The following is a 13,301-nucleotide window of genomic DNA, read 5'->3' on the forward strand; positions in this document are numbered from 1 at the left end:
CAACTCGGGGCCCTGTCCTACACTCCCAGTTTGAGTCAGTCTTCCCTGAGGAGGCCCCGCGCTGTCCCCCGACACCCCCCGACTGGACATGCCCTGGGAGGTGGCTGGCGGCCCGATTCCTAGGATCGCAGCTGCGAGGGCTGCGGTCCCTTCCCGCGCCTGGGCACAGACAGCCCAGGGCAGCATCTGCTCAGGGCCGTGCACTGCTTCACGCCCGCCCCAGCGGGCCCCCGCGCCCACCCCTTTCCCTGTGCCCTGCAACCCACAGCCCCACCTTCCTGCCCACTACTCCCCTCCCTGTTGTTCCCTCGGACCCCAGACGCTTTGCTTCACCAGACGCCCTGCCGCCTCTGGGCATCACCAAATGCCCTCCCGTGTGTCACCAGCTCCCTCACCCACTGTCTGCCACCTCCACCAGCATGTGTCTGTACGTGGCATTGGAGAGGCGGCGGCACAGGGCGGAGGAGGCTGTGTCCGTGCGTGACCCTTACTTTGTGATTTTCCACGAGATAGCAGCGACTTGGGTATCTGAGTCGGAGTTTTCCGGAGCTTCCCGCCCTCTCCGGCTCCTCGCAGGTGCCTTCCCCGCAGGCGTGGCGACGGCTGCCCTGCTTCTCCCGGGCGTCTTGTGATTTCTCCCAGTGACTACCCTCCGGAGGCTCGGAGATGTGGCGTTTGGCTAAAGTAACTTCACAAAAAGTCAGCGGGCAGTTTGCAGCCACGTGGGGCCGTCAGGTGTCCGCGCAGTCCGAGGCTTGTTTTCCTCGGCAGCATCTTGTGCTCGCGAAGCTTCAGTGAACGCTTGAGCCATTCTGCTTTATTTTTCAGGCCAAAAGGTGAATTTGCCAAACGATCACTCTGGGATAAGTGGCACAGGCTGGGCGCGGGGCTGGGGAGACCGGATGCGCCACCGCCGGCCGCACCTGGGGGACGGAGGCCTGCTGCGTGTGGGGCGTGCTCATGTGGGAGGGGAGGGGAGCCCACAAAGCCGGAGCACAGCCACTGCCCACCCCGGCCAGCGAGGCTGCATCCCAGCCCCTGGGCCCTGGGCTGCTGGAGCAACTGACCCTGCCTGCTCCGGGCCGCCTTTCCCTCTCTGGCCTCACGGTCGCGGTCCTGTACTGCGCGTCCATTGTGGAGATCCTCTCATGCCCTGAATCGGGCTAATGGAGGAAGCTGGCAGGGGCCAGAGATCGCCGCCAGGTGAGCAGCCTCTGACCTTTCCCCCAGACTGAGTTTATGACTTTCAGGGAAAAGAGGAAGCAGCTCAGGGCGCTGGGGTCCGGCCAGACTTTTAGCTCCTCGGTCAGGCAGGCGGGGGAGCCCAGGCCTCCCTGTTGCCCTCCCCTGTACCCCTTCTCCCAGATCCCCTTGCTCTCCCCCAGCTTGGCCTCACTCACCAGGCACCTCAGGAGAAGCCATTTCCTATTTGTAGTCTATTGGTGTTAGAATTCAAGGTCACTTGAAGATTCCAAGGAACCTTCTTGAACCCTGTAGGGTGGGGCTCCCTGCGTCAGTGGAATGAGGGTTAGTGGCTCTAGTTTGGAAAGTGATAGCAAATTCTCCTGGCGGAAGCCGGGCGGCGTGCCCACACCCAGCCTTCCTGGGGTAGTGAGGCCCTCTGTACTGGCGGCTGCCTTTTGGACAGGAAAGGGTGTCAGGAGAAAGGAAGGGTCACTCTGCCCAGCATGAGTCTTAATTGACAGAGCCAGCATCCAGGAAAGGCACTTACTGCGGCCTGCGGGAGTGCAGGTGGGGGCACAGACAGCTTCTCTCTGATGACACCCGCCTGGTCGCCGGGGTCACAGCTCCCCGCCTCCGGTCTCCACGAAGGCGCTGGCTTATTCCAACGCGGGCCTGGCCGGGCTGCCGTGTGGCCCCAGCCCCGGGTGGCGTCAGGCAGCCCTCTCTGCCAGCCGGGGACTGGCGAGCCCAGAGGGAGCTGGGCTGCTGCCGCTGCCCAGCACTCGGGTCTGCACAAAACCTGCTGCTGCTCTGGTCATCGGGTCCAGAGCCAGTGATGGCTTTGAGTGGAGGCCGCGAAGACAGGCTGGAACTCTTTCACTGGGCCTGTGCTCCCCGGTACTCCATCCTCTCCCCACTGTGTCCCACTGCTCACTGTGCCCCCACTCCGCTGCCAGCAGGCGTCCCTCCGGGTGGGGACACCGTGTCGCCCCAGCCCTGAGGACTGTTGTCCAGCCCCTGGCTTCTGGCCTGGTGCTCTGTCATCTGTCTGTTCACAGTCACGGTGGCCTTGCTGGGGGGTGGCTGCACCGATCCCTTCGTTCCCACGGGGCGCTCTCCTGGCACCCTCAGATTCCTCCTGCTGGACTTGAGGGCACGTGGCCAGCAGCTCCTGGCCACCCACCTCCTCGGCCCAGGACCCGCTACGAGCAGAGGTCCACGGGGAAGCAGACCCTCTGTGACTGGGCTGGCCCTGTGGGCTTGCTCTCTTTCCCTGGGCTGTGTCAGGGTCTCTCCCGTCCCTGAGGTGCTTCTGGGGGCACCCGTGCTCACCTCCTTGAGGGCTGCTTCAGCGAGCCGCGTGGTTGGAGCCCTCTGGCCTGAGCTGCTGTGTCGTCCTGCTGAGGGGAGGCGCTAGGGACGCTGCCTTTGTCCCAGCAGCCGGGCAGTGGGGGGTCACAGCTTCCCCTTTCTGTCCTCCTCCAGCCCTGGGTTTACAGAACAGCCTGTGCCCTTGAGACCCTGTTTCCTGTCTCCCATGAAATTGATCCAGCAGACCCCCACTCCGTTCCAGGGACGGGCCCACAGGGACCAGGCCCCCTTCTAATGGTGTTCTCCTGCCCAGCCCAGCCGGCTCTTGCGGGGCATCCGACACCGCCGTCCCTGCCCCACTGGGTACAGATGCTCCCCAAGGTGTGGGGCTCGGTGTTGGGAGCGATGCCTGGTTTCCAGAAGTCGGTCTGCCGCATGGCCCCCTGGGGACTGGAATCAAGTCACTATAGCAAAAGGTGCAATTAACTCAGTTTTCTTGCCTTCTGTTCCCAAGGAACAATTTATTAATTATTGATTTTATAGGGCATGCATCAGCGATAGGCCCCTATTAAACTGCTCTTTCATCGAAAGTTGGTTTCCAGAAGTTGACTGCTCCAATAAAATGCCATTGTTCTAGAGCTGGGGTCATATTTCCGCTGCCACAAAAGGTGGAGCCATCCGCAGCCCTGCGGCGAGGCGCGCAGTTGAGGTGGTGGACGGCGAGGCTCGGCCCTCACGGGACCGGAGTGGCCAGGCTTCCCCGCAGGCCTCGTGCTCCTCCCAGCCAGGCTTTCCACCCTTTCACCCAAGGTGGCCCTGGCGGCCTCGCAGGAGGCCTCTCCCTGCGGCCTGTCTTTCCTGGGGAGCTCTAATGGCGACCGGGAGGCCATGCCGGTGCCCGGCAACCGGAGCCCGGGGGGGGGCCCCTCCCAACCAACGGCGATGGTCTGGGGTGTTTGGCTGAACTCCAGGCTGCGCGTCCTTTCACGGGCACTTACCTTTCCTTGGGCTGGCCGGTGAGTGTCTTGGCTTAATAACACCCTGTGCTAGGGTAGTAAATTGTAAGTGGGTAATTACGTTCATTTCAACGGCGGCGCTGAAATACTTGCCTTACTGTCGGCTCTCCGGGTGTGGTGTGTGAACGTGCCCGTCTCAGGGGACACCGCAGGCTGTCTGGACTCTGGCGAGCTCGGCCTCCGGGTGACTACTGCAGCCTCGAGTCAGCCTTCCCTCGCCGAGATAGTCGGGGTTTTGCTCCCTCGGTGACCTGGATTGACATTGGGAGGCGAGAAAAGGGGGCGGCGGTGGTGCTCCGGGGTGGGCAGTGGGGCCCGAGCCTCCAGCTGTGCTTGCTTTGCGCCCCCGGACCCTGGGCCAGCCGCCACGGGGGCAGCGGGATTTGCCAAGGCTCGGGCATGGCAGCTGAAGCAAGGCGCAGTCACTTGCGCGCTGCGTGGGCCCACGAGGGGCGGGGTCCCGGGAGGGCGTGGGCCCGCGACGGGCCTGCCAGTGTGGAACTCGGGGTGTGCTCAGCCGCGGCCCCCCCTTCCGTCATTCTCCACGAGTGGGGCCCATCTGCACAGGCCGCAGGTGCTGTGTGCAGGGGCTCGGGTCCCGGGGCGCACGCTTGCACTGGTCTTACTGCCATAGACCCCTGAGCGGCCGTTAGGCTGAACGGCGGCATCCCCAGGTCAGGCTCCTTTCCCAGGACTTGGCAGGGAGCCACGACGGGACGCCCCAGGGAAGGGCTCGGAGGGAGCTCGCGACTGGCTGGGCTGTGGGCCTGGGGGCCATTTGGAGCTGTCAGGACACTGGTGCCATTCCAGGGCATGGGGTATTGGGAGCGGTTGAGACCCCAGTGTGGTATAATTCTAGTGAAGGAATCTTGGGAAATAAATTCCAGATACGACCCCGATGTTTTAAAGCGGCCTGGCACTTTATTCAGCCTGCAGGGGCTGACTGCACATGGGCTTCCTGGACCCTCATTCCAGAAAGGTGCCACTCCAGGGCTGGCGGTGGGTGGCTGGGACGGCCCCTCCCGGGCGGGCTGGCAGGCGGTACCCTCAGCCTGAGCCCTGCTGCGTTCCGCCTCGGCGCCAGAGTGTCCTCCCACCTGCTCCCAAGCTGGATTTTAAGTGAGAGCAGTGCTTCCCACGCGTTTCCTAAAGTTCCAGGAGACTCCGTAGGTCACTGGCCTGGCCCGTCCTTGTGACAGTGGTCATGGACACACTGTTGCTTCTCCGCCCTCTGTCCACCTCAGAGATGGGGACTGACAAAGCACTCACTTCCTGGGCTGCGAGCACTCTGCTCTCACGTCTCCTATGCTGTGCACAGTTGCCTCGCCAGTGCTGACTGCCGGTGCGCCCCCCTCCCATCTCTGCTCTCCCCTGAGCCAGTGTCGCCCCTACTCCTGCCCCGTCTCTGCTCTCCCCTGGTTCCGGCTGTGGCAGCCCTTCTGGCTCTGTGCTCTGGAGGCTGGTCACCCCGTGGAGGGTGTGGGCTTCGTCGTGGGCAGAACGACCTCTTGAGACATGGTTCCAGGCGCACATTATTGGCCCAAGTTGCTGATGTCCGAAATAGCTGACATGAGAATGAGATGGCAGGAAGCCGTTGGCCAGCAATTCCAGCCTGCTTTCTGGGTGCAGGATTTCTAAAGCATCCACTGCTTTCTGTCAGTCTGCTTGTCTCTGGTTCCTTTTCCAGGAGCAGCAACCCCTGGGCGGTGGGCTGCCCTCACAGTGGGGCCTGACTGGCCTCCGCCCTCTGTAGTCAGCAGAGCCAAGGCGGGGGCGGGGGTGAGGGGTGGGGGGTGTCAAAAGGTCTGAGAGCTTCCAAGAAGGTAGAAGGAACTTGTGTGCCCCTTGCAGATGAGGAAGCTGAGGCCCGGGCCCGGGCGCGGAGAGGACACAGGAGGGGCCGGGCCACCTCAGTGAGCCTGCTGCTGGCTGAGCCGGAGCACGGGGCAGCAGACAGAGGCTGTCGTGGCTCGGCCCCCCCACCCCTGTTGGATCCCTAGGATGGGCGCGTTGTCCGCGGGTCGCATGGGGGAGAGACGGAGCGTCCCGGCCTCTAATGGGGCGCGCTGGGGCTGGGGCTGGGCCTGCGCCCTAGAGGAGGCTGCGGCCAGAGTGCCCACAGGGATTGGGCGGGCCCCGCGGGATGGGGCTTCCCAGTCCCGACCTGCCTGCAGTTCTCCTGCGAGCCAGTAGGCGCTTGGGGCTGGCTGAGTGATGACAGCCAGCAGTGCTGACTGACGCAGGACTCGGCTCCTCGCTGCCGCCCACCTCCGGACCCGTCTCGTCAGGGGTTTCCAGCAGGCGTGTTCTTCGCAGGCGTGCCGCGGACTTCAGTTCAGTGTAAACTGGATGCAGGTCGTCGGCTTGGTGTCTTCAGGGGAAAACCAGCGATTCCATCTTAAAGTCGTTCTCTGAATTTATTGAGCAATGTTGATTTTTTTCCGCTAACCTCATCACCCTGATCTGAAAATTTTTCTGACAAGGTAATGCACATTTGTTACAGGAAAATTAATATATGTAAGTGAAAAGCAAACAATTTAAATTTAATGTGTATTGATGTATTTATTTGAGCATATTGAATGAACTCAAAGAGCTTTATGATGAAGAATTCCCTGAAGAGTTGGATGTAATCTGTTTAAAAATAAAAGTCTTAAAAATTGATTTTTCCCTTAAGAGCCAAACACACGAGGCACACTTTGATTCTGATTTATGGTCATCAAGTCAAATTCTAGACTTCATAAATATTTTGCCGTTTGTCATCCTGCGAGGCGTGTTCTGTCCCCGTAGAGAGTGGACCGTGGCACTGGTCAGCGTCCCAGAGAAGGCAGCCCTGACCAGCCCTGACCAGCCCTGCCCCTCCCGCCACTCTGCCTCTGCCGCCGCCCTGTGCGCTCCGGCTGCTTCCGGTCGCTCCCCAGTGCCCTCTCCGGCCGGTTGTCCTCAGCGGTCAGGCTTCTTTCCTGTGAGGTTCAGCCTGCACCCCGGACTGCAGCCAGGGGTGGCCAGTCGGGGCTGCTGCCGCCTCTGGCCTGTCACCCCACTTTGCCAGCACCCGAAATTTGCCGAGACCAGATCTGCCTTGGGCCTCTGCCAGGGACATCTCCTCTCAGGCGACCCAGAACTGAAATTGCACCTCTCCAGAAGGGTCCAGTCTGTGGCTCTGAGAGGATTTTATCCCGGGGGAGTAAGAAACGGAACCGTCCCACGAAGTAGGTGTCCACGACAGTGGTCAGCGCCCCACCAGCTCTTACTGTGTTATATAAAAGAAGAGCTGGTAGCAATCTTGCATCTATTTTAATTAGAAAATGTTAATCGCATGGTGTTAGCTTCTTCTTGTTTTTGTCAGAACTAGTGCAATTTCTAAGCTGTGTTTTGTCATCCCTGATACGATCGAACCAGGAGTAAGTCACTGGCTAACACTCATATTTTTGAAATTAACAATTGATTATATATTAAAGCAGGTCATAAATTCTTTAAAACAGAGTATTTATGAGTTACTTTTATGAACTGAGCCACTTTCCTCTAAATGCCTCACTGAAGGCGATTATTTAATGTATTCCACTCGGTTTCCTTAGAAAAATCGGCGTAGACGGTAATTTCTTGACATCTGATCTTGAGAAGTGGCTGTGGCTGACAGGCCACTAACGTGTCCTGGTCCTTTCCTTTCCCACAGAGGGTTTTGAATATTTCTTCAGGTTAAATATGTTTCTTTGGAGAATTGTTTGGACAGATTCCCACCACACGTTTTATCAGAATGCTCGTTTTTTAATTTTATTGGAAAAAATGCTTACGGTTAAGTGTTCAAAACAATGAGTAGCCTCTCAAAGCAACTCTGAGCTAGGAGTTGACATCATGACAAGTGCTGTTTCGGTGCCCCTCGAACGCTGGCTGTGTGAGCTGGAAGCCGGGCTGCAGCGGCCGGCAGCCACAGGCCCTGTTCATCTCGGTAAGCCTGGGCCATGCGCCGTTCTGACCGGCCCGTGCCGTGGCCGCCTCTCACACTTTATTAAATATCTGTCAATTATAAATATCAAGGCTTTACATTGATGTCAAGATAGGCCATCAAAAATTCATGGAATATGTGACTTTTTCCAAGGGTATTTAATACTTAATGCATTTGTGTCATTTTCCTTTCCAGAGATATTGACAGGTTTTATTAAGTGTTTGTTAGGGAGATTTCATTTTTATCAAGGGACTATAAAGAGAAGCTGCGCGCTAAATCAATTTTTTGAAGCCCGAATATTGTTCCTTTTTCATCTTCAAACTCTTGTAATCCATAGGTTTTATTTAAATTTCTTCTTGGTTTATTTTTGTTTTATGCAAGTAGTAGAACTTTAATAAGGATCAAAGATGCTGATGGTTGTGGTTTTTAATTTCCTTAAACAGAGCTCCCTAGACCCGTGCAATATGGAAAATTCTTCAAAATGTCATACTTACATATTTAGCAATATTACTTCTTTTTATTGAAGCCAAACAAATGATTTTAGATATTAATCTTCCCCAAACAGAGTGATTATGTCATACCAGGTACGATATGACTCTGCCTCCGCTGGAGTTCCTCCTTCCGAGGCGGAGGGCCTGGGTGCAGAGCGTTCCAGGGTTCTGGCTCTGCCCAAGACAGGAAGAAGCCTCTTACAAATCAGCTTTGTAGGGCTGCAAGCCGTTCATTTCTCTGACTTCAGATGTTTATAAGGCTCAGAAAGCAAGAATATGAGTCATCTGGAAAATCTGCAAAAATTCTGTGGCTGGATCTACGCCCGTTAATTTAGGGGGCCTGTGGGGGGCTAGTGAGTCGGTGGGCCGCGGCCGTGGGCGGTGGTCACCGCCCACGGGCGCAGCAGGCAGCCCTCCTCGGTAGCTGGGCCTCAGGGGACTCGCAGCCTAGACTGAGGCGCTCTCTAACCTAGTTTACGTTTAAGGTACAGGTTAAGAATGTCTCCTATTGAGGGGACATGTCCCATCATCAAAATTTATTATAGAACAAAATTTTTGTTCTTTAAAGTGGGGGTCACTCACTTATTCTCCATGTAAAGTATACATTGAGAGATTTTCAGCTAAATATGTTAGGAACTTTCGAGTAATTTAAGTTTAATGTTATTTTTGTTAGCTATCCAGAACATCAGTAAAGAGGGTTAGATTAGGTGTTTTTCTTATTTTCATTTTTTCAGGGGACATGAAAATTTAACTTTATATTCAAAGTTAAATATTCACCTGCAAAACATGTTTGCCATTTGAGTGTTTTAAGGTTCCTGAAAAAATAATCTATGAGAATTTGAAGAGGTTGGAAAGATTTATTTTTAGAAACCCAATTTTGCTTGGATAAAGCTGGAACTGAAGCCATTTGCAATAAATCGCAGTTTTCATCTGCGATGAGCTCCTCATCCGCGCGGGGCTGGCCTGCATTCTGCCGCGCCGCCAGTAGGTGGCGGTAGCACCACAGCAGTGAGCCCCGGCAAGGAAGTTTCTTGTCACCCCCCCCCCACGTCAGATAGAGTAAAACTGGTAAGTGCCCGTGTCTGTGGCAGAATAGCTTTTTTTTTCTACCAGAATTACGTATAGTCAGCACGCCCGTTTTTTAAAGCAGATAAGAACAACTATTTCTAACAGATTCTGCAAATATTATGTAACCCTACAGTCAAAACAATTCCACAATTAATCGGAAGGGAAGCATTTGCACATTTTTGTCCTTGATTACGGCTTCTTCAGGACTGTGAACATGAACTTATCTTTTCGGTAAGAAATGTCTATAAATTAATAGCAGGGGAAACATGTTGGAGAGTTCATTTTGGGGGGTTTGCGGGGCCCCCAGCCATTTCAGGACTCTGCTGTGTGGGGAGAGAGTCTGGTTGCACTGACCTTCAGTGATCTGCGTGAGAATTGTCATCTTTTCTCCTAGTAAAAAAGGCAAACTTGGGGGGTGGGATGTCAGAGCTCTAATGATTAGGGGCTCTGCATTGATGTTTACAGGTTTTGCAAATACCACGGTGCTTGCATTCCACAGTTTAAATGAAGTGTTTTAAAATAACAAAAACAGCAAAGCTTCCCTCCTGGGACTTGAAGGGAGCCTGTATGCAGCCTGGGGGTGGCGGCTGCTGGGCGGCTCCTCCTAGTACCGAGAGAGGAGAGCTGAGCCACACAATCTGCTTTCTTAGAGGCTCTTTAAATTTTTCTATACTGTTTCTTCGGTGCCACTTAATTTTAGGGCAGAGGGACAGTTCTTATCTACTGAGTTTGCACTTGTGTTTTTATTTTTTTGAGGAAACCCAGACAATGTCGTGGTTATATTTTGTCGTGGGGTGGGCAGCAGCTTTAGAGCCTAGAAGACAACCAGCCTTCCACTTGTCACAGAGGAGGGAAGACACTGCATTCCTGCACCCTGGCATCGTCCTTGGGGGTGACACAGTATGGGCTTTTTTCACCCAGAAATAAGGATTTCCTGTCCACAGCTCGGGAGTCCCTTTGGGCAACATGTTGTCTTTATGTGTTAAACGAGACCTTTAATTCAGTTTCATGATTGTAACCTTTGCGAGCTATGTGGCTGTCTTTTTATGTCTTGACTTTTCTTCCAAAGGGTTAAGCTGGGCCTGGGAGAGGGGAGGCCCAGGCACCTGGGCGCCCACACCCACCGACATGGGCAGCCTTTTGTGGCACCTAATCTGCCTAAAACTGCACTGAGCGCTGCTTTTGTCTTCTAATTGATTTACGGTCAGCCACTTTTACCTCACCCCCTGCTGTCCGACGGTGCCAGCGAGCGCATTACAGCGAGCCGTGATAAATTGCTGTGCACTCGAGATGCTAATGCGTCGCGAGTAAGAGCCCGGCCGCTGGCCCGCTGTGGAGGCCGCATCGGCCGCGTCGAGTCTCAGCGCCTCCGGGCTCAGGCAGCCGCCTGCGGCCCGTCACACTGTCGTTGAAACTGACGCCTCAGACCAGACTGTTGCAGGTTTTAATTTCTTAACAGAGACCCAGCTTTTAAGTGCTTGCAAGGTCGGGGTGCGGGGTGGCCGTTGTGAAGAGAGAGGACGGAATACCTAAAATTTACTCCCAAGTGTGGAGTTTTGGGTATTTTTACCAAATGCTTTCCTGTCCAGAAAAAGAAAAAAAGAGTTAAGCATGCGGGTTTCTCTGTTAGCCCGTTTGTGGGGGGCATACTTTGTGACCCCAGGCCTGTGTTTTTCTCGACTTGCTGTGCTCGGCTGCCCGTGGCTGCTGAGCACCTCGCAGGCTGCCTGCCCGGCCCAAAGTCGAGGCAGGGAAGAGCCTCCGAACCTGCCGTCCTCTGGCTGCGCCTTGTGTGGAGACAGGCCGAGGTCTGGGCCTCTGCCTGCCGGGCTGCCGCTCGGGGCCGCGAGGCCGAGCCCGCCGCTCGCACACTCGGTCCCCCTTAAACTGCATTTTGCATGGTGTCTGTGGGCCCTGGCATCGAAATATGAAGAAGCAGATTTATGGCGGCTGCTGGGCACAACAAATTAAGTTGACAGTGATGTATGAGAGCATAATAGCACGATGATCCCTCAGTAGCTCGCTGGACGCCGCCCGCTTCATTTGGCTCTTGTTAGGATCTGTTAGGCAGCTAAATAATGAAATTCTGCTGACTGATTCCTGTTTTTCCTTTTCTCTTTTCACCTCTGCTTTCTAAAACTTCTAATTCCCAGACCCATCCTCATGCCAACAAACTGCCCTTGAAGGATTCTTTCACTTACGAGGACTACAGGTTGGTGTGTGTGTGTGCACACGCGTGCATGCCTCTGGTGGCGGGATGTGAGGTGGGCTGAGGGGTGTGTGTGTAAGGTTTGGGGGTGGTTCTAAGGGCATTTGGGGCTTTGCAGAGGAGAGATGCTTCAGGAAGCAGGGACCTGTGTGGCCGGTTGAGTGTGGGAACGGAGGCCATCTCTCCAGAGTCGAGAGGGACGAGCTGGGGCCCAGTAACCTGAGTGGCCGGGGGCTAGTTGAGGTGACCAGATGATACTCAGGGTTAACATTAGTGGGGTGGTTATCAGGATTTTTTTTTTTCCTTTTTAAATAGATGACGTTAGTGTAAAGTGATATGAAGCTGTTTTTGAACACACAGATTTTCCTCCCGACTCACCGTCGTAAGGGAGAGCGGCCCCCGCCTCATAGCGGCCTCAGCAGGTTCCCAGTCAGAAAGGAGGGTATTCTTGACCCTGGGCTGACTGCAGGCGTGGAGCCCGCATTTTGGGGTGAGGGAAGGGACCTGTGGGAGGTCTTTGTCCTTCTGTGCAAGACCCCAGAGGCCTGAGAGGCCGGAGACCCCTCTCCGCAGCCCTCCTCCAGCCCCTTTGCTCTGGGGAGCACCACCCTGAAACTGCCGCCCCAGCCTCTTCTGGCTCCTGTTTCCTTCAGCCCCCCTCCCTCCCCTCCCCCCCAAGACTTAATTTTGGATGTGGGTTCAGGAGGCCAGCCATGGCTGGGGTCTCAGGACAGGGAGGTCTTGAAGAGGCAGGCGTGTCAGGCACACGCATGGACTGGCGCGGGCCGCATTGACCGCCTGCCCAGGTCACCTCTCTCCTCTCCTGCAGGTGGGCCGTCTCCTCTGTGATGACTCGGCAAAACCAGATCCCCACGGAGGATGGTTCCCGGGTGACGCTGGCGCTGATCCCGCTGTGGGACATGTGCAACCACACCAGCGGCCTGGTAAGGGCCAACTCGCGTGTCGGAAGCGGGCGGGGCGCAGCTGGCCTCCCCTGCGGACCCCGCTGGGCGGCAGCCTGCAGCCTGCCGAGGCCGCGGTCGGCCTGCAGTGATGGGTCCACGCTGGACCTTGAATCTTCAGCGGCCTTCAAAGCCCCAGGGAGTCGTGTTTGTTTGCGCGGCGTCATCGGCCTGGCCATTCATCTCATCTTACTGCGCTGCAGAGGGACGCGGCTTTCTTGCCCTCCTCTCTGGAGAAAGCTGGTCGGCTGGGGAGGCCGCTCCCTGCTTGCTTCCCCGCAAGGGTCCTGGCTGCTTTCTCTGCCGACTGCGGCAGCAGCCGCCTCTCCCGCCCGGGGCCCAGCGCCTTGCTCCCTGCCGCTGGGGGAGGAGGGCGCGCTGGCACCCGGCTGCAGCTCCTGCACGTGGGAGTCGGTTGGCGTCACAGGCGCAGAGGCACCGGGCAGGAGACCGAAGGAAGTGGGCATTTTATTACGGCTGTTAGTGCCCACGCGGGGAGGGCGCCCCGGGCTCCGGCTCTGTGCTGAGCTGGCTGTCAGTGAGGCAGGTTTCCCGACACCAGCCGAAGGGGCTGCTCAGCTTCAGAATTTGGAGTTTGCAAGCATCGGATCAGTGACTGGTCTGGTGAGGTGTTGTTTCCCTCCTTTGCTGTCATTAGCAGTATCACAGCAGACTGAAAGGGCTGGGCGTGAGTGTTTCACAGCGGGCCCCGCCGAGCGGCCAGGGCATGTTTCCCGTGTGCCGACACCCTCACGGCTGGGAGGGCCCCCCTGGGGCGCCCCGCGGGGAGCTCACTGCCCTCCCGTGGGGCGCTGCCCTCCGACGCGCTCGGTTTTGACTAGCCACAGTAAGGGAGAGGCGCACACTTAGCAGTTATTTTCACTGATGAATTAAGTGTTGCATTCTTTTCCCCTCCTGAGCTGCTTTAAACTGATGAGATTAGAGGGTTAGATTTTTTCAAACAGCGCTTAGCATCGCCAGTGTGAAGTTTTCATCCTCTCTTCCGGCTCAGCCACTGGTTCCTAAGCCTGGCTGACGATCAGAGCTTGTTTTCTGCGTAAGGAGCAAGCGCCCCCTGTACTCCAAAGCGCAGCCCTACCCGCGGGCTGCCCCGCA

General features: G+C 56.4%; 1 protein-coding gene across 1 annotated transcript in view; it reads left to right on the top strand.

Annotated features, from left to right (window-relative positions):
* SETD3 (SET domain containing 3) overlaps positions 1 to 13,301 on the top strand; it is a 43,557-nt gene that overhangs the window by 21,129 nt on the left and 9,127 nt on the right. Inside the window, exons 6-7 of the mRNA XM_004682020.2 lie at positions 11,168 to 11,226; positions 12,053 to 12,167. Of these exons, the coding sequence (XP_004682077.1) occupies positions 11,168 to 11,226; positions 12,053 to 12,167 (174 nt within the window). The remainder of the gene's footprint in view (positions 1 to 11,167; positions 11,227 to 12,052; positions 12,168 to 13,301) is intronic.

The sequence above is a fragment of the Condylura cristata genome, unplaced genomic scaffold, assembly GCF_000260355.1.
Source record: "Condylura cristata isolate star-nosed mole 26May11 unplaced genomic scaffold, ConCri1.0 scaffold00013, whole genome shotgun sequence".
Taxonomy (NCBI): domain Eukaryota; kingdom Metazoa; phylum Chordata; class Mammalia; order Eulipotyphla; family Talpidae; genus Condylura; species Condylura cristata.